The following is a 22,279-nucleotide window of genomic DNA, read 5'->3' on the forward strand; positions in this document are numbered from 1 at the left end:
CTCTGAAATTGTCCCCTGTACAACAAGATATAGATCATTAACATATATCAGGAAAGGCAAAGGTCCCAATACCAACTCCTGGGGAACACCATTACAAACCTTCCTCCAGACTCTGATTTCTATTATTCAACTAATTTTGTGTCCATGTTAGCTGCTGTCCCTTTATTCCATGAGTTATAACTTTCCTCACAAGTCTGTTGTGTGTGGCACTGTACCAAATGCGTTCTGAAAGTCCATGTACACCACATCAACAGCATTACCCTCATCAACCCTCTCATTCATTAACTCCTCAAAACACTCCAGCAAGTTAAACACAATTTCCCCTTTAGAAATCCATGCCGGCTCTTCCTAATCAACCCACATTTTTCCATGTGACTTTTGATAATATTCCAAATAAGTGTTCCTGTCCAATCACTGACCATCAGTGTGACCCACACAGACCTTCCTATTCCATCATTAGAAGCACTGACCTGAAACTCAGTTCCATTCCGTTCCATCACTGACCCTTTGAATCTTTCTTGCCTTATGTCTGATCAATATGGGATGGGATGGATTTCTCAGTCATTTGGTGATTAGTTCTGAGTTGCAATGTCCACCACAGTATGACACACAGACTGATGACTGAGAAGAATAGAGCTTCTGGAGCCAGAGATTCCTACACCAGGTGATAACAAGCTGCCTCCTAGAGGAAGATGTGTTAGCTGCAGGAGCTGGTGGCTGTAGGATGTCCAGCAGGGCAAGGGTTAATGTTGGGCTGGAGAACAGAACTGGCCACAGTATGGTGTAGAGAGCCACGTGATGGTAACTGTCTGCAGTAATGTCTGAGACTGCAGCCATGCACAGTGGAGATGTATAGGTTTATGTTGAAATGTACAAGCCTCCAGAGCTGTGTGTGAAACACTAAACACCCTGACACCAGCTGCCACTCATCGTAGGCACTGCCCTCAATAAAACGGCAACGTTGGAACCAGATTGAGAGGTTTCTGGTCAGCTGTACACACAGGGGGCTGTTTGCCAGATCATCAAATAATGTCAACTTTCCCTGTGAGATCCACAATCAGAGTGAGGGGCAGCTGGATTGGTGGAAGTGTTAGCTTCCCATTGCTACAGCATGTGGTTAACTGCACAGAGGAGGCAATCCAGACACCAACAGATTAACCAGGACTTTTCATTACATTCCATTACCCTGCAGCTGCTGTGCGACCACAAGAAAAGTTTTGGCAGGTTTTTGACAGGTTCCTGGAGAGTTGCCCTGAGGGAATCCAAGTTTCTCAACCTCTTTGTACTTGGAACAGTTTGAAGGAGGCAAACACAAGACGCTTTCAAAGCTGGCCTATAACACCTGGGAGGAATGGCAGCAATGACAGTGTGACTGTCCTGAGCCATTGCTCTGTCATCAGCACTCTCCAACTGCCCAGAAACACCCAGCCGCCAATGACCAGCTCCAGCGTGGGTGTGGTGTATGGTACCCCGTAGTGAGGGCAAAGATGAAAGGAAGGAGGAAGATGAAAGAGGAAAAGAACAGAAGAGGGAAAGGATGAAAGGGAGAATGAAAGAGAAAGGGCAGAAGAGAAAGGACAGAAAGAAAGGAAGAGAGAGAGAAAGGGAAAGGGAAAGAGAGAAAGAAAGGGACAAAGAAAGCGAGGAAGAGGAGGTGGTGACTACCAGACCGGATACTGACATTGATGCTCAGGGTGACAGGAATGTGGTAAGAAGCTCAAAGGTCAACGAGTCACTCACACTGGAAGGAAGTGGTTTGTATTGGATGTAACACGACCAATGGTAACAAGCTGTAAGGGTCAGCTGACCCAGTAAATTATGGAATCAATTACAGAATGATGTGATGGTCAGCTGACCAGTTGACTCAGTATAAATAAGAAGCTGTCTGGGATTGTGGGGAGCTTGGAGTGTGGGGAGGCCCCAAGTTGGGAGTAATGAAATTTCTTCATTAAACCCTTTCTGATTTATAAGTTGGAGCAGATAGAACATAGAACATAGAACATTACAGCGCAGAACAGGCCCTTCGGCCCACGATGTTGCACCGACCAGTTAAAAAAAAACAAAAAAAAAAAAAAAACTGTGACCCTCCAACCTAAACCAATTTCTTTTCGTCCATGAACCTATCTACGGATCTCTTAAACGCCCCCAAACTAGGCGCATTTACTACTGATGCTGGCAGGGCATTCCAATCCCTCACCACCCTCTGGGTAAAGAACCTACCCCTGACATCGGTTCTATAACTACCCCCCCTCAATTTAAAGCCATGCCCCCTCGTGCTGGATTTCTCCATCAGAGGAAAAAGGCTATCACTATCCACCCTATCTAAACCTCTAATCATCTTATATGTTTCAATAAGATCCCCTCTTAGCCGCCGCCTTTCCAGCGAAAACAATCCCAAATCCCTCAGCCTCTCCTCATAGGATCTCCCCTCCATACCAGGCAACATCCTGGTAAACCTCCTCTGCACCCTCTCCAAAGCCTCCACATCCTTCCTGTAATGTGGGGACCAGAACTGCACACAGTACTCCAAGTGCGGCCGCACCAGAGTTGTGTACAGTTGCAACATAACGCTACGACTCCTAAATTCAATCCCCCTACCAATAAACGCCAAGACACCATATGCCTTCTTAACAACCTTATCTACTTGATTCCCAACTTTCAGGGATCTATGCACACATACACCTAGATCCCTCTGCTCCTCCACACTATTCAAAGTCCTCCCGTTAGCCCTATACTCAACACATCTGTTATTCCTACCAAAGTGAATTACCTCACACTTCTCCGCATTAAACTCCATCCGCCACCTCTCGGCCCAACTTTGCAACCTGTCTAAGTCTTCCTGCAAACTACGACACCCTTCCTCACTGTCTACCACACCACCGACTTTGGTGTCATCAGCAAATTTGCTAATCCACCCAACTATACCCTCATCCAGATCATTAATAAATATTACAAACAGCAGTGGCCCCAAAACAGATCCCTGAGGTACACCACTTGTAACCGCACTCCATGATGAATATTTACTATCAACCACCACCCTCTGTTTCCTATCCGCTAGCCAATTCCTGATCCAATTTCCTAGATCACCCCCAATCCCATACATCTGCATTTTCTGCAGAAGCCTACCATGGTGAACCTTATCAAACGCCTTACTAAAATCCATATATACCACGTCCACTGCCTTGCCCCCATCCACCTCCTTGGTCACTTTCTCAAAAAACTCAATAAGGTTAGTAAGGCACGACCTACCTGCCACAAAACCATGCTGACTATCACCTATCAATTCATTACTCTCCAAATAACTATAAATCCTATCCCTTATAATTTTTTCCAACATCTTGCCGACAACAGAAGTGAGACTCACCGGTCTATAATTCCCGGGGAAGTCTCTGTTCCCCTTCTTAAACAATGGGACAACATTCGCTAACCTCCAATCTTCTGGTACTATACCAGAGGCCAACGACGACCTGAAGATCAGAGCCAGAGGCTCTGCAATCACTTCTCTTGCCTCCCAGAGAATCCTTGGATAAATCCCATCCGGACCAGGGGATTTATCTATTTTCAGACCCTCCAGAATATCCTGCACATCCTCCTTATCAACTGTAATACTGTCTATTCTTATATTTGTTATATTTTTGTCAGCATTTGAAGAATTCCTTCTGAAGGAACACCCCCCTGCCCATGCCATCTCCCCCACCCCTGATTCTGTCAGTTCAGCTCTTCCTGTTCACAAACGAGTCAGAGAAAAGGGCGAGTTCCCACCAGCAATGGGCTACACAGAAGTAGTGCAATTGAATATATTTTAACCACCATGGTAACTAAAGGAAAGACAACATATCTTATTAAACATTCACACGCATATCCTTGGTGAATTATATTTCTATAATTATATTTTTTTTTCATGGGATGTGGGCATCACTGGCAATGGCATCCAGCTACCCATCCTTAATGGCCCTTGAGAAGAGTTAAGAGTCAACTACATTGCTGTGGGTCTGGAGCCACATTTCGGCCAGACCAGGTAGGGACGGCAGATTTCCTCCCTAAAGGATATTGGTGAACCAGATGGGTTTTTCCGACAATTGGCAATGGTTTCATGATCATCGTTACAGAGACTAACTTTCCATTCGAGAGTTATAATGATCTAAATTTGGGGGCAGAGGGGGTTTGAACCCATGTCCCCAGATAATTAAGCATGGGTCACTATTCCAGTGACATTCTCATAACTCCACCAACTCAAGTTTAAAGCCTGCCCACATTTCCAGCACAGTTCCTCTAGCCTCAGCAAAGGTAGAGAAAGACCGCGCAAATCCCTGCTGTGACTGCTATGATGCTCTCATGTGATGACCTCGGAGTTTGTGATGCTCTGAAGATCCCCCCACTGACTGGTATTGACTGATAGACCCTCCCTAGTCCAACCACCGACTAACACTGACCCAAAGACCCCGCCCATCTCACCACTGACCAGACCTGACCCATAAATCCCTCCCGTCCCACCATTGACCAGTACTGACCCATAGATCCCTCCCATCCCACCACTGACCAGTACTGACCCATGGATCCCTCCCGTCCCACCACTGACCAGTACTGACCCATAGATCCCGCCCATCCAAGCACTGACTGACACTGACCCATAGACCCTTCCCGTCAATCCACTGACCAACACTGACCCATAGATCCCTCCCATCCCACCACTGACCCATAGTTCCCTCCCATCTAAGCACTGACTGACACTGACTCATAGACCCCTCCCATCAATCCACTGACCAACACTGACCCATAGACCCTTCCAGTCCCAGGACTGACCAGTACTGTCCCATAGACATGGGAGCTCCACCACCTGCAAGATCCCCTCCAAGCTACTCACCATTCTGATTTGGAAATATATCGCCGCTCCTTCATAATCCCTGGATTAAAATCCTGGAATTCCCTCCCTAACGGCATTGTGGGTCAACTCACAGCATGTGGACTGCAGTGATTCAAGAAGGCAGCTCACCACCACCTTCTCAAGGGCAACTAGGGATGGGCAATAGAGTCATAGAGGTTTATAGCATGGAAACAGGCCCTACGGCCCAACTTGTCCATGCGCCCTTTTTTAAAATAAAACCCCGAAGCTAATCCCAATTGCCCACATTTGGCCCATATCCCTCTATACCCATCGTACCCATGTAACTATCTAAATGCTTTTTAAAAGACAAAATTGTACCCGCCTCTACTACTACCTCTGGCAGCTTGTTCCAGACACTCACCAACCTCTGTGTGAAAAAGATTGCCCCTCTGCAACAAGACGTCCCAAGTCCTGTATTCAATGTTCTGACCAATGAAACCAAGCATGCCGAATGCCTTCTTCACCACTCTGTCCAACTGTGACTCCACTTTCAAGGAGCTATGAACACGTACTCCTCGATCTCTTTGTTCTGTAACTCTCCCCAACGCCCTACGATTGTGATTTATATAAACGATCTGGAAGAAGGTGTAACTGGGGTGATCAGTAAGTTTGCGGACGACACAAAATTGGCAGGACTTGCAGATAGTGAGGAGCATTGTCAGAAGCTACAGAAGGATATAGATAGGCTGGAAATTTGGGCAAAGAAATGGCAGATGGAGTTCAATCCTGATAAATGCGAAGTGATGCATTTTGGTAGAAATAATGTAGGGAGGAGCTATACGATAAATGGCAGAACCACAAAGGGTGTAGATACACAGAGGGACCTGGGTGTGCAAGTCCACAGATCCTTGAAGGTGACGTCACAGGTGGAGAAGGTGGTGAAAAAGGCATATGGCATGCTTGCCTTTATAGGACAGGGCATAGAGTATAAAAGTTGGGGTCTGATATTGCAGATGTATAGAACGTTGGTTCGGCCGCATTTGGAATACTGCGTCCAGTTCTGGTCGCCACACTACCAGAAGGACGTGGAGGCTTTGGAGAGAGTACAGAGGAGGTTTACCAGGATGTTGCCTGGTATGGAGGGGCTTAGTTATGAGGAGAGATTGGGTAAACTGGGATTGTTCTCCCTGGAAAGACGGAGGATGAGGGGAGACTTAATAGAGGTGTATAAAATTATGAAAGGCATAGATAGGGTGAACGGTGGGAAGCTTTTCCCCAGGTCGGTGGTGATGTTCACGAGGGGTCATAGGTTCAAGTGACGGGGGGGAGGTTTAACACAGATATCAGAAGGACATATTTTACACAGAGGGTGGTGGGGGCCTGGAATGCGCTGCCAGGCAAGGTGGTGGAGGCAGACACACTGGGAACGTTTAAGACTTATCTAGACAGCCATATGAACGGAGTGGGAATGGAGGGATACAAAAGAATGGTCTAGTTTGGACAAGGGAGCGGCACGGGCTTGGAGGGCCGAAGGGCCTGTTCCTGTGTTGTATTGTTCTTTGTTCTTTGTATTAACTGAGTAAGTCCTGTCCTGGTTCAATCTACCAAAATGCATCACCTCGCATTTCTCTAAATTAAGCTCCATCTGTCATTCAGCAGCCCACTGGTCCAATTGATCAAGATCCCGTTGCAATTGGAGATAACTTTCTTCACTGTCCACTATGCCACCAATAAAGGCTGGCCAGCCAGTGACGCCCATGTCCCAAGAATGAATAAAAAAAAGAACCCCTCCAGTCCCACCACTGATCAATACTGACCTATAGACCCCTCCATCCCACCATTGAACAGTACGATAGACCCCCTCCAGTCCCACCACTTACTGGTACTATAGACCCCCCGTCCCACCATTGACCAGTATTATAGACCCCCCAGTCCCAGGACTGACTGGTATCTCTGGTCAAGTGCACCATTTCACACATGTAGCCATTTTGAATAGCCCATTCTGAGGTGGTTTGGAGAAGATAATGGATTGAAAGGTTATAAAATTGAAGGGGCAGCATATTAAAATCACAAGAAAGGAAATCAAACCTTGGAAGAACCAAAAGTTCCCCGCCGAGTCCTCAAATCCGGCGTCGATGTGGTCAGGAATTCCCCACCAGTGCCGGGAGGCCAGTGCTGGGTAACCAGGTTGTAAGTGTCGGTCTCTCAATCTCCACACGTACTTGGATTTAAAAAAGAAGAGTTCGCCACGGATCATTGACACCGCATCAAAGTCAGTCTCACAGACATCCAGCTGCAAATAAACAATTGACGATTACACAACTCCAGCTGAATGGTTGTCACCAAGGCCCACAGCTGCCATAGTGCTGCCACCTGTCTCCACCCAGAGTCACTACAGGAAACCCAGTCAACACACATTGCATCAAAACAGCAGGGCATTGTTCCTCAGCCATTGCCACTGAACTTCAACAGCACCATCATTGTTCAACCCTCACCATCATCATCCTGGCAGCACCATTGTCTCAGAACTCAGCTACACAAGCCATATCAATACTGTGACTACAAGAGCAGGTTGGAAACTTCTGTGGAGAGCAACACACCTCTTGATTCCCCAGAGCCTGTGCACCATCTACAAAGCACAAATCAGGAGGGTGTTATAAATACCTAGTTCACGGATCTTAGAAATATTTTACAGGTAATGTTTAGTTTTGGGAAGATTAGGGTTTAACTGTAGAAAATGGGTTAAATGCAACAAAAGCAGCTTGAAGACACTTAAAAAGTTGAAGCCTTGTTGATCTAAGGGATTAATACTAGGAAAAGTAAGATCAGCAAACAGCACCTGGGCTGATTTAGCTGGAGAATTGGGGATGCAAGTGTCTGCACTACTGATGAAGAAACACAGCCAAGAGAATTGTTTTGTTTTCAGGGTTAAAGCTACAATTAATTAAAAAACATTAAGTTCTGGAAGGCCACATCATTATGGAGATGGGTGAAGCTTCAGAAAGTTCTAGGGTTTTAACTTATCTGTATTTTTGTTAGGTCAGTGTACCATCAGGGGAAAAGACCAGACCAAAACGCTGCTGCGGTGAGCAAATGTGTTCCTTGCAGTTAGGGCTCAGGAAAAGCCTTGGGGAGCTGAGAAGGTGAAAGATGGTCACTAGTTCCATGGTAGAAAGGGTTAGGACTCTACAGGAGACCTGGGAACAATTTAAAGCTAAGTGTAGCTAGGGCGATTGGAGTTTTATGAAATTCAAGGACAGGGCCAGCCCAGTGAAGCTAGCCATTTATTAAAGAGCTGAAATTGCATGATTAAGTGGAGGTTGGAGTGCAGACTCGGAAATCCAGGGAATTATAGTCTCTGGAGATGAGATTGAAATCATGGGAGGTGTGTATTTGTTGAGGCAATCTGAGTTGGAGTGGCACTGAGGGAATACAGAGACTGGATCTTCAAAAGTGGAAAATGTGGAGTCCCTCGTGAGAGAATATGTGAAGAGTAAAAGGATGAGATGTGAAGGAATAGGACCTATAAAAGGTGAAGGTGAGAAAGTCTGTACAGAACCGGAAGAAATAGCAGAGGTTCTTAATGAATATTTTACCTCGGTATTCATGGTGGAAAAAGACCTGGGTGGTTGTACCACAGGATTGAGGTGGACTGAAAAGATTGAGTATGTGGACATTAAGAAAGAGGATGTGTTGGAAATTTTGAATAGCAACAAGATACATAAGTCGCCGGGACCAGATGGGATGTACCCCAGGTTACTGTGGGAGGCGAGGGAAGAGATTGCAGAGCCTCTGGCGATGATCTTTGCGTCGTCGATGGAGATGGGAGAGGTTCTGGAGGATTGCGGATGTGGTTCCTATATTCAAGAAAGGGAATAGGGATAGCCCAGGAAATTACCGACCGGTGAGTCTAACCTCAGTGGTTGGTAAGTTGATGGAGAAGATCCTGAGGGACACGATTTATGAACATTTAGAGAAGTTTAGTATGCTCAAAAGTAGTCAGCACGGCTTTGTCAAAGGCAAATCGTGCCTTATGAGCCTGGTGAAGTTCTTTGAAAATGTGACCAAACACATTGACGAAGGAAAAGTGGTAGATGTGGTTTACATGGACTTCAGCAAGGCGTTCGATAAGGTCCCCCATGCAAGACTTCTCGAGAAAGTGAGAGAGCATGGAATCCACAATGCCTTGTGGATTCAGAACTGGCTTGCCTGCAGAAGGCAGAGAGTGGTTGTGGACGGGTCTTTTTCTGAATGGAGGTCAGTCACCAGTGGAGCGCCCCAGGGATCTGTTCTGGGACCCTTGCTGTTTGTCATTTTCATAAATGACCTGGATGAGGAAGTGGAGGGATGGGTTGGTAAGTTTGCCGATGACACAAAGGTTGGTGGTGTTGTGGATAGGTTGGAGGGATGTCAGAAGTTGCAGTGTGACATCGATAGGATGCAAGACTGGGCAGAGAAGTGGCAGATGGACTTCAACCCGGATAAATGTGTAGTCGTCCATTTTGGCAGGTCAAATGGGATGAAGGAGTATAATAATATCAAGGGTAAGACTCTTAGCAGTGTAGAAGATCAGAAGGACCTTGGGTCCGGGTCCATAGGACTCTTAAATTGACCTTGCAGGTAGAGGAGGTGGTTAAGAAGGTGTATGGTGTGCTGGCCTTCATCAATCGAGGGATTGAGTTTAGGAGTCGGGAGATAATGATGCAGCTTTATAAGACCCTCGTCAGACCCCACTTGGAGTACTGTGCTCAGTTCTGGTCGCCTCATTACAGGAGGGATGTGGAAATGATTGAAAGGGTGTAGAGAAGATTTACAAGGATGTTGCCTGGATTGGTTGACATGCCTTATGAGGATAGGCTGAGGGAGCTCGGTCTTTTCTCCTTGGAGAGACAAAGGATGAGAAGTGACCTGATAGAGGTGTACAAGATGTTGAGAGGTATAGATCGGGTGGATTCTTGGAGGCTTTTTCCCAGGGCTGAAATGGCTGCTACGAGAGGACACAGGTTTAAGGTGCTGGGGAGTAGGTACAGAGGAGATGTCAGGTATAGGTTTTTCACTCAGAGGGTGGTGGGTGAGTGGAATCGGCTGCCGTCAGTGGTGGTGGAGGCAAACTCGATAGGGTCTTTTAAGAGACTTCTGGATGAGTACATGGGACTTAATAGGATTGAGGGTTATAGGTAAGCCTATATATAAGCCTAGGTAGGGACATGACCGGCGCAACTTGTGGGCTGAAGGGCCTGGTTGTGCTGTATTTTTTCTATGTTCTATGTTCTAAAAGGTGTTTCGACAAAATTGCTTGACTCACTATGCTTACTGACATCTGGGTGGGCTACTGCGAAATCCATGGGATCTGTTTTGGTTGCATTTGCCATTTATTGTGCAGTGTTTGACCAAAGTTTGCCTGTTAATGCACGTGTAACTCATATTAACCCTGAATGTTATAATACAACAAAGAACAAAGAACAGTACAGCACAGGAACAGGCCCTTCGGCCCTTCAAGCCTGCACCAATCATGATGCCTGCCTAAACTAAAACCGTATGCACTTAGAGTCCGTATCCTTCCATTCCCATCCTATTCATGTATTCGCCATGCTCCTTAAATGCTGCTATCGTACCTGCTCCCACCACCTCCCCAGGCAGCGCGTTCCAGACATTCACCACCCTCTGTGTAAAAAACTTGCCTCACACATTTCAAGAACAAAGAACAAAGAACAATACAGCACAGGAACAGGCCCTTCGGCCCTCCAAGCCCGCGCCGCTCCCCGGTCCAGGATTGAATCCTGAATCCAGGATCCCCGCCCAATTTTCCAGCCTATCTACATCCTAATATCCTATCCACCGAGCTGTCCCTCACAGCTACGATGCTTTGTTCATCACAACCTATTAACTCACCCCCACCCCCCCATTCCAGACCATGTGATCTCCAGGGAGAGGCGAAAACCCAGAGTGAAAACCCCAGGGCCAATATGGGGAAAAAAAAATCTGGGAAATTCCTCTCCGACCCCCTGAGGCGATCGAAACGAGTCCAGGAGATCACACTGGCCCTGATCAGAAAATGCTTCCCAACCCTATTCATTTCCACTTCTGCTTTACGAACACCATCTGAATTCCCTGCCCCCGAGACAGGTTCCCAACTATCCGCAGTCTCGCTCTGTACTGGCACCAGCAAGATGATCATAGAATGAAGCCTTGAAACGAGAAACAAAGAACAATTAGCCCGCGCCGCTCCCTGGTCCAAACTAGACCACTCTTTTGTATCCCTCCATTCCCACTCCGTTCATATAGCTGTCTAGATAAGTCTTAAACGTTCCCAGTGTGTCCGCCTCCACCACCTTGCCCGGCAACACATTCCAGGCCCCCACGACCCTCTGTGTAAAATATGTCCTTCTGATATCTGTGTTAAACCTCCCCACCTTCACCTTGAACCTATGACCCCTCGTGAACGTCACCACCGACCCGGGGAAAAGCTTCCCACCGTTCACCCTATCTATGCCTTTCATAATTTTATACACCTCTATTAAGTCTCCCCTCATCCTCCATCTTTCCAAGGAGAACAACCCCAGTTTCCCCAATCTCTCCTCATAACCAAGCCCCTCCATGCCAGGCAACATCCTGGTAAACCTCCTCTGTACTCTTTCCAAAGCCTCCACGTCCTTCTGGTAGTGTGGCGACCAGAACTGGACGCAGTATTCCAAATGCGGCCGAACCAACGTTCTATACATCTGCAACATAGAACATAGAACATAGAACATAGAACATTACAGCGCAGAACAGGCCCTTCGGCCCACGATGTTGCACCGACCAGTTAAAAAAAAAAACTGTGACCCTCCAACCTAAACCAATTTCTTTTCGTCCATGAACCTATCTACGGATCTCTTAAACGCCCCCAAACTAGGCGCATTTACTACTGATGCTGGCAGGGCATTCCAATCCCTCACCACCCTCTGGGTAAAGAACCTACCCCTGACATCGGTTCTATAACTACCCCCCCTCAATTTAAAGCCATGCCCCCTCGTGCTGGATTTCTCCATCAGAGGAAAAAGGCTATCACTATCCACCCTATCTAAACCTCTAATCATCTTATATGTTTCAATAAGATCCCCTCTTAGCCGCCGCCTTTCCAGCGAAAACAATCCCAAATCCCTCAGCCTCTCCTCATAGGATCTCCCCTCCATACCAGGCAACATCCTGGCAAACCTCCTCTGCACCCTCTCCAAAGCCTCCACATCCTTCCTGTAATGTGGGGACCAGAACTGCACACAGTACTCCAAGTGCGGCCGCACCAGAGTTGTGTACAGTTGCAACATAACGCTACGACTCCTAAATTCAATCCCCCTACCAATAAACGCCAAGACACCATATGCCTTCTTAACAACCTTATCTACTTGATTCCCAACTTTCAGGGATCTATGCACACATACACCTAGATCCCTCTGCTCCTCCACACTATTCAAAGTCCTCCCGTTAGCCCTATACTCAACACATCTGTTATTCCTACCAAAGTGAATTACCTCACACTTCTCCGCATTAAACTCCATCCGCCACCTCTCGGCCCAACTTTGCAACCTGTCTAAGTCTTCCTGCAAACTACGACACCCTTCCTCACTGTCTACCACACCACCGACTTTGGTGTCATCAGCAAATTTGCTAATCCACCCAACTATACCCTCATCCAGATCATTAATAAATATTACAAACAGCAGTGGCCCCAAAACAGATCCCTGAGGTACACCACTTGTAACCCCACTCCATGATGAATATTTACTATCAACCACCACCCTCTGTTTCCTATCCGCTAGCCAATTCCTGATCCAATTTCCTAGATCACCCCCAATCCCATACATCTGCATTTTCTGCAGAAGCCTACCATGGTGAACCTTATCAAACGCCTTACTAAAATCCATATATACCACGTCCACTGCCTTGCCCCCATCCACCTCCTTGGTCACTTTCTCAAAAAACTCAATAAGGTTAGTAAGGCACGACCTACCTGCCACAAAACCATGCTGACTATCACCTATCAATTCATTACTCTCCAAATAACTATAAATCCTATCCCTTATAATTTTTTCCAACATCTTGCCGACAACAGAAGTGAGACTCACCGGTCTATAATTCCCGGGGAAGTCTCTGTTCCCCTTCTTAAACAATGGGACAACATTCGCTAACCTCCAATCTTCTGGTACTATACCAGAGGCCAACGACGACCTGAAGATCAGAGCCAGAGGCTCTGCAATCACTACTCTTGCCTCCCAGAGAATCCTTGGATAAATCCCATCCGGACCAGGGGATTTATCTATTTTCAGACCCTCCAGAATATCCTGCACATCCTCCTTATCAACTGTAATACTGTCTATTCTACTCCCTTGCAACCCAGTGTCCTCCTCAGCTATATTCATGTCCCCTTGCGTGAACACCGAAGAGAAATATTGGTTCAATGCTTCACCAATCTCCTCCGGTTCCACACATAACTTCCCTCTGCCATCTATAACTGGCCCTAAACTTGCCCTAACCAACCTTCTGTTCTTGACATACCTATAGAACGCCTTAGGATTCTCTTTAACCCTATCCGCCAAAGTCTTCTCATGTCCCCTTTTAGCCCTTCTAAGCTCGCTCTTCAACTCCCTCTTAGCCAATCTAAAGCTTTCTAGTGCACTACCCGAGTGCTCACGTCTCATCCGAACATAAGCCTCCTTTTTCTTTTTAACCAACAAAGAAACTTTTTTGGTGCACCACGGTTCCCTAGCCCTACCAATTCCTCCTTGCCTGACAGGGACATACCTATCACAGACTCGCAGTAGCTGCTCCTTGAAAAAACTCCACATGTCGGACGTTCCCAGTCCCTGTAATCTCCTAGTCCAACCTATGTTTCCTAATTCTCTCCTAATAGCCTCATAATTACCCTTCCCCCAGCTAAAACCACTGGCCCGAGGTTCATGCCTATCCCTTTCCATCACTAAGGTGAACGTAACCGAATTGTGGTCACTATCACCAAAATGCACACCAACTTCCAAGTCTAGCACCTGGTCTGGCTCATTTCCCAGCACCAGATCCAATATAGCCTCACCTCTAGTTGGCCTGTCTACATACTGAGTCAAAAAACCTTCCTGCACGCTTTGAACAAAAACTGACCCCTCTAACGAGCTAGAGCTATAACAATTCCAGTCAATATTAGTCAAGTTAAAATCCCCCATAACAATTGCCCTATTACTTTCACTCCTAAGCAGGATTGACTCCGCAATCCTTTCCTCAACCTCTCTAGAACTTTTAGGAGGTCTATAAAAGACTCCCAACAGGGTGACCTCTCCTCTCCTATTTCTAATCTCCGCCCATACTACCTCAACAGATAAGTCCTCATCAAACCTCATCAGACCCCAACTTTTATACTCTATGCCCCGTCCTATAAAGGCAAGCATGCCATATGCCTTCTTCACCACCTTCTCCACCTGTGACGTCACCTTCAAAGATCTGTGGACTTGCACACCCAGGTCCCTCTGCGTCTCTACACCCTTTATGGTTCTTCCATTTATCGTGTAGCTCCTCCCTACATTATTCCCACCAAAATGCATCACTTCGCATTTATCAGGATTGAACTCCATCTGCCATTTCTTTGCCCAAATTTCCAGCCTATCTATATCCTTCTGTAGCCTCTGACAATGTTCCTCACTATCTGCAAGTCCTGCCAGTTTTGTGTCGTCCGCAAACTTACTGATCACCCCAGTTACTCCTTCTTCCAGATCATTTATATAAATCACAAACAGCAGAGGTCCCAATACAGAGCCCTGCGGTACACCACTAGTCACAGGCCTCCAGCCGGAAAAAGACCCTTCCACTACCACCCTCTGTCTTCTATGACCAAGCCAGTTCTCCACCCATCTAGCCACCTCCCCCTTTATCCCATGAGATCCAACCTTTTTCACTAGCCTACCATGAGGGACTTTGTCAAACGCTTTACTAAAGTCCATATAGACAACATCCACGGCCCTTCCTTCGTCAACCATTTTGGTCACTTCTTCAAAAAACACCACCAGGTTAGTGAGGCATGACCTGCCTCTCACAAAACCATGCTGACTATCGTTAATGAGTTTATTCCTTTCTAAATGTGCATACATCCTATCTCTAAGAATCTTCTCCAACAACTTCCCCACCACGGACGTCAAGCTCACCGGCCTATAATTACCCGGGTTATCCTTCCTACCCTTCTTAAATAACGGGACCACATTGGCTATCCTCCAATCCTCTGGGACCTCACCTGCGTCCAGTGACGAGACAAAGATTTGCGTCAGAGGCCCAACGATTTCACCTCTCGTCTCCCTGAGCAGCCTTGGATAGATTCCATCAGGCCCTGGGGATTTGTCAGTCTTTATATTCTCTAACAAACCTAACACTTCCTCCTTCGTAATGGAGATTTTCTCCAACGGTTCAACACTCCCCTCCGAGACACTCCCAGTCAACACATCAACACATTCCATTAAACTTTTCCCCACGCACCTTAATCCTATGTCCCCTAGGACTTGACTTTTCTACCATGGAAAGAGCATCTGACTCGTAAATAGATATTGTAAATTGTTTTATATTTCTGATTTTGTATAGCAAAGTTCATTTTTGTTTATTCAAAACCTGGGGGATCTTGTGGATTTATTCTGAGTAGGTATTGAGATCTCAACCTTTATCAGAATCCCTCCAGTGTAGGAGGAGGCCATTTGGCCTGTCGAGTCTGCACCGACAACAATCCCACCCAGGCCCTACCCCCGCAACCGCACAAATACTGACTGAGCCGTTGGTTAATGTGGCATCGCTGTGGGCAAAGACTGGCCAATAACATCACCTGACAGCATCTGCAATGTGATTGGTTATTTTAAATTTGATGGTTGTAAAGTTGGGATTCGCTGTCCCCTCGATGGGAGAGAGCTGGCTGGAATTCGAGTAGACCTTTCTCCCCAGTGCTTGAACGGTGATGGTGTGGCAGGGCAGTGGCATAGATCCGGTAAAATTACCAGGGACACAAATGCTGAAACTGTCCCATTCCTGGAGGCAGAGTCAATGTTTGGGTAATTTAATTGGGTGACAATCTTATAATTAGAGCCAGACTGTTTAAGAGTTAAGCCCTAAACACAAAGGTTAGTGCAATCTGGAACTCTCTCCCTCAAACCTCTGTGGATGCTCGGAGACAATTGAAAGTGTTTGGACTGAGATTGAGAGCTTTTTATTGTTGAAGGATTTCACGGGTTAGAGAGTGAAGCTGGGCAAATGGAGTCAAGATACAGAGCAGCCATGGTCCAACTAAAAGGGTTAAATGATCTCCTCGTGAGTGGGTAAAGTTTCTGTCACTGTACCTCATTTCCATGGTGATGAACTCTGGGCAGTTCATTGGTTTCCATCTCCTGGTCAAAGCGTTGGCTGCCCTTGCTACCATATAAATACTGTATCCCTTGTTTGTCATCCTCGGCCAAGCCCAGTGGGTAATGGGAAGTGTAATAAGGCGACATCAAGGATTTTGGGACTCGCGAGTGTTGTAGTCCAAGGGCGTGGCCAAACTCATGAGCTGTTACTTGAAGGAGGTCAGTACCTGTCCACAGAATAAAAGCCACAGTGTCACGACGGCCTGGTGTCCAATACAACAGGAACTTTAACAACAACCTGAATCACTGTCTCTCCTGACGGCCCATGAACCCCGCCCCACCCCCCCAACCAATTTATTCCCACAATATCCAACTCTCCCTCCCCAATCTCCCAATGGGACTTCCCATACATGGAGCTGTGGGTGAACGTCAGTGGCTATTCCACCATGAGAACCACATCTTCACACACGCCATCACAGTGCACACATCCTGGCAAACCCAGACGTACCTGTCCCCCCCAACACACACACACACACACACAGACACATCCATCCCCCACAACACACACCTGTTCCCCCCACTCCACACACACACACACACACATGCACACACACACAAATACCCAGACACATCCATTCCCCCCAACACACACACCCATTCCCCACCCCCACCCACACACACACACACGCCATCTCCCCACATACACACCCAGATTCACCTGTCCCTCCCCCCCCACACACCCAGACATACCCATCCCTCCAGACACACCCGTCTATCTCACACACACCCAGATACACCTGCCCCCCAACACACACCCCCAGACACACTTGTTCCCCCCACATACACGCCCAGACACACCCGTTCCCCCCACATACACGCCCAGACACACCCATCCCCCCCACATAAACATCCAGACACACACCCAGACACATTTTCCCCCCCCCCCACACACACACCCAGACGCACCTGTCCCCCCCCCCCACACACACACACCCAGACACGCCCATCCCCAGACACACCCCCAGGTATTTGGCATGGACCTGAGCTGCCACCAGTTAAATCCTAGCAGGGCAGACAGAGGCAGAATGGACCAAGATGGACACAGAGAATGGGGACGAGGAGTTGGTTTGTGCCTTCAACTCTCCTAATGGTCAAACGTCTTTCAAATTATTAATGGGATGTGGGCACCGCTGGAAATGCCAGCATTTACTGGCAGGATATATTCATTGTCTTTCTCTAATGTGAAGGGAGATCAGGATGACTTAAGTAAAGTTTGATTCCAGTTGTGACCAGACTTACCCTTGTTACTGTCTGTGGTCCACAGTTCATCATAGTCAAAGTGAATATTTCCAGCCTGTGGGGTCTGCGGGTAGAAAGCATGAGCCAACACCCCACCAGGACCATCGAATGGTAAGTTATCTCCATGCCAATACCTGCAAGGTGATAAAGGAACAATCTGACATTATTCCATTCGGACTCTGGGAAGTTGTTTTCCAACAAAAAAACAACAGCAAAACCACAGCAAGGAAACCGGCAAAACCACAGCGAGGAAAGCGGCAAAAACCACAGCAAGGAAACCGGTAAAACCACAGCGAGGAAACCAGAAAAACAACAGCAAGGAAACCGGTAATACAACAGCAAGAAAACCGGCAAAAACACTGCAAGGAGACCAGTAAAACCACAGCGAGGAAACCGGGAAAACCACAACAAAGAGACCGGTAAAACAACAGCGAGGAAACCGGCAAAACCACAGCAAGGAAACTGGTAAAAACCACAGCGAGGGAACCAGTAATACAACAGCAAGGAAACCAGCAAAAACATTGCAAAGAAACCAGTAAAACCACAGCATGGAAACAGGTAAAACTACAGCGAGGAAACCGGCAAAACCACTGCAAGGAGACTGGAAAAACCACAGCGAGGGAACTGGTAAAAATCACAGTGAGGAAACCTGCAAAACCACAGCAAGGAAGGAGGCAAAACCAACAGCAAGGAAACCGGCAAAAGCACGGTGAGGAAATCGGCGAAATCACAGCAAGGAAACCGGTTAAACCACAGCGCGGAAACCGGCAAAACCACAGCGTGGAAACCGGCAAAATCGCAGCGAGGAATCTGGCCAAAGCACAATGAGGAAACCGGTAAAAACCACAGCGAGGAAACCGGTAAAAACCACAGCGAGGAAACCGACAAAAACCACAGTGAGGTGACCGGTAAAACCACAGCGAGGAAACCAGAAAAACCACAGCAAGGGAACCGGTAAAAACCACACCAAGGAAAGCGGTAAAACCACAGCGAGGAAACCGGCAAAATCACAGCAAGGAAACCAGCAAAATCACAGCGAGAAAACCGATAAAAACACAGCGAGGAAACCGGCAAAACCACAGCAAAGATACCGGTAAAGCCACAGCGAGGAAACCGGTAAAACCACAGCAAGGAAACTGGCAAAACCACAGCAAGGACACCAGTAAAACCACAGTGAGGAAACCGGCAAAACCACAGCAAAGAAACCAGTAAAACCACAGCAAGGAAACCGGCAAAACCACAGCGAGGAATCTGGCAAAACCACAGCAAGGAAACCCGTAAAACCACAGGAAGGAAAGCGGCAAATACCACATCGACGAAACCAGCAAAACCACAGCGAGGAAACCGGAAAAACCACAGCAAGGAAAGAGGCAAAACCACAGCAAGGAAACTGTTAAAACCACAGAGAGTTAACCAGTAAAATCAGAGCAAGGAAACCGGTAAAACCACAGCAAGGATACCGGCAAAACCACCACGCAAAAACCGGCAAAAACCACAACAAGGAAACCGGTAAAAACACAGCAAAGAAACTGGCAAAACCACAGCAAGGAAACCGGTAAAACCAGAACGTGGAAAACGGCAAAACCACAGCATTGAAAGCAGCAAAAGCACAGAAAGGAAACTGATAAAACAACTGCAAGGAAAGCAGTAAAACCACAGCAAGGAAACCGGTCAAACCATGGCGAGGAAACCGGCAAAACCACAGCAAGGAAACTGGCAAAACCGCAGCGCGGAAACCAGCAAAAACCACAGCAAGTAAACTGCTAAAACCACAGCTGGGAAACCAGTAAACCCACAGCGAGGAAACCGGCAAAACCACAGCAAAGATACCGGTCAAACAACAGCGAGGAAACCGGTAAAACCACAGCGAGGAAACCGGCAAAACCAGTGCATGGAAACCGGAAAAAACCACAGCGAGGAAACCAGTAAAAACCACAGCAAGGAAACTGGCAAAACCAGAGCAAGGAAACTGGCAAAACCACAGCAAGGAAACTGGCAAAACCACAGCAAGGAAACTGGCAAAACCACAGCAAGGAAGCTGGCAAAACCACAGCATTGAAAGCAGCAAAAGCACAGAAAGGAAACTGGTAAAACAACTGCAAGGAAAGCAGTAAAACCACAGCAAGGAAACCGGTCAAACCATGGCGAGGAAACCGGCAAAACCACAGCAAGGAAACTGGCAAAGCCGCAGCGCGGAAACCAGCAAAAACCACAGCAAGTAAACTGCTAAAACCACAGCTGGGAAACCGGTAAACCCACAGCGAGGAAACCGGCAAAACCACAGCAAAGATACCGGTCAAACAACAGCGAGGAAACCGGTAAAACCACAGCGAGGAAACCGGCAAAACCAGTGCATGGAAACCGGAAAAAACCACAGCGAGGAAACCAGTAAAAACCAGAGCAAGGAAACTGGCAAAACCAGAGCAAGGAAACTGGCAAAACCACAGCAAGGAAACTGGCAAAACCACAGCAAGGAAACTGGCAAAACCACAGCAAGGAAACTGGCAAAACCACAGCAAGGAAACTGGCAAAACCACAGCAATGAAACTGGTAAAATCCACAGCGACGAAACCGGCAAAAACAACAGCAAGGAAACCAGCAAAAAGACTGCAAGGGAACCGGTAAAAGAACAGTGAAGAAACCGGTAAAACCAAAGCGAAGAAACTGGTAAAACCACAGCGTGGAAACCGGTACAACCACAGCAAGGAAACTGGCAAAACCACCGCAAAGAAACCGGTAAAACCACAGCGAGGAAACTGGTAAAACCACAGCGAGGAAACTGGTACTACCACAGCGAGGAAACCGGCAAAAACACTGCAAGGAAACCGGTAAAACCACAGCGAGGAAACCGGAAAAACCACAGCAAAGAAATCGGTAAAACAGCATTAGGAAATCGGTGAAACCACAGCAAAGAGACCAGCAAAACCAATGCAAGGAAACTGGAAAAAACCACAGCAAGGAAACCGGTAAAAACCACCGCGAGGAAAACGACAAAACCACAGCAAGGAAACCGGCAAAACCACAGCGTGGAAACCGGCAAAATTGCAGCGAGGAATCTGGCCAAAGCACAGTGAGGAAACCGGTAAAAACCACAGCGAGGGAACCGGTAAAAACCACAGCGAGGAAACCGACAAAAACCACAGTGAGGTGACCGGTAAAACCACAGCGAGGAAACCAGAAAAACCACAGCAAGGGAACCGGTAAAAACCACACCAAGGAAAGCGGTAAAACCACAGCGAGGAAACCGGCAAAATCACAGCAAGGAAACCAGCAAAATCACAGCGAGAAAGCCGATAAAAACACAGCGAGGAAACCGGCAAAACCACAGCAAAGATACCGGTAAAGCCACAGCGAGGAAACCGGTAAAACCACAGCAAGGAAACTGGCAAAACCACAGCAAGGACACCGGTAAAACCACAGTGAGGAAACCGGCAAAACCACAGCAAAGAAACCAGTAAAACCACAGCGAGGAAACCGGCAAAACCACAGCGAGGAATCTGGCAAAACCACAGCAAGGAAACCGGTAAAACCACAGGAAGGAAGCGGCAAATACCACATCGACGAAGCCAGCAAAACCACAGCGAGGAAACCGGTAAAACCACAGCAAGGAAACTGGCAAAACCACAGCAAGGACACCGGTAAAACCACAGTGAGGAAACCGGCAAAACCACAGCAAAGAAACCAGTAAAACCACAGCGAGGAAACCGGCAAAACCACAGCGAGGAATATGGCAAAACCACAGCAAGGAAACCCGTAAAACCACAGGAAGGAAAGCGGCAAATACCACATCGACGAAACCAGCAAAGCCACAGCGAGGAAACCGGAAAAACCACAGTAAGGAAACTGTTAGAACCACAGCGAGTTAACCAGTAAAACCAGAGCAAGGAAACCGGTAAAACCACAGCAAGGAAACCGGCAAAACCACCACGCAAAAACCGGCAAAAGCCACAACAAGGAAACCGGTAAAAACACAGCAAAGAAACTGGCAAAACCACAGCAAGGAAACTGGTAAAACCAGAACATGGAAAACGGCAAAACCACAGCATTGAAAGCAGCAAAAGCACAGAAAGGAAACTGGTAAAACAACTGCAAGGAAAGCAGTAAAACCACAGCAAGGAAACCGGTCAAACCATGGCGAGGAAACCGGCAAAACCACAGCAAGGAAACTGGCAAAGCCGCAGCGCGGAAACCAGCAAAAACCACAGCAAGTAAACTGCTAAAACCACAGCTGGGAAACCGGTAAACCCACAGCGAGGAAACCGGCAAAACCACAGCAAAGATACCGGTCAAACAACAGCGAGGAAACCGGTAAAACCACAGCGAGGAAACCGGCAAAACCAGTGCATGGAAACCGGAAAAAACCACAGCGAGGAAACCAGTAAAAACCACAGCAAGGAAACTGGCAAAACCACAGCAAGGAAACTGGCAAAACCACAGCAAGGAAACTGGCAAAACCACAGCAAGGAAACTGGTAAAACCACAGCAAGGAAACTGGCAAAACCACAGCAAGGACACCGGTAAAACCACAGTGAGGAAACCGGCAAAACCACAGCAAAGAAACCAGTAAAACCACAGCAAGGAAACCGGCAAAACCACAGCGAGGAATCTGGCAAAACCACAGCAAGGAAACCCGTAAAACCACAGGAAGGAAAGCGGCAAATACCACATCGACGAAACCAGCAAAACCACAGCGAGGAAACCGGAAAAACCACAGTAAGGAAACTGTTAGAACCACAGCGAGTTAACCAGTAAAACCAGAGCAAGGAAACCGGTAAAACCACAGCAAGGAAACCGGCAAAACCACCACGCAAAA

At 47.3% G+C, this 22,279-nt stretch overlaps 1 protein-coding gene across 2 annotated transcripts in view; it reads right to left on the reverse strand.

The window, feature by feature from the left end:
• Positions 1-22,279, reverse strand: part of mmp11a (matrix metallopeptidase 11a) — a 193,644-nt gene that overhangs the window by 61,133 nt on the left and 110,232 nt on the right. For both annotated transcript variants that reach the window (XM_078226757.1, XM_078226758.1), the window contains exons 4-6: positions 17,467-17,600; positions 16,162-16,394; positions 6,914-7,118 (exon numbers count right to left, since the gene is read on the reverse strand). In XM_078226757.1, the coding sequence (XP_078082883.1) occupies positions 6,914-7,118; positions 16,162-16,394; positions 17,467-17,600 (572 nt within the window). The remainder of the gene's footprint in view (positions 1-6,913; positions 7,119-16,161; positions 16,395-17,466; positions 17,601-22,279) is intronic.

This window comes from Mustelus asterias, chromosome 13, assembly GCF_964213995.1.
Source record: "Mustelus asterias chromosome 13, sMusAst1.hap1.1, whole genome shotgun sequence".
Taxonomy (NCBI): Eukaryota; Metazoa; Chordata; class Chondrichthyes; order Carcharhiniformes; family Triakidae; genus Mustelus; species Mustelus asterias.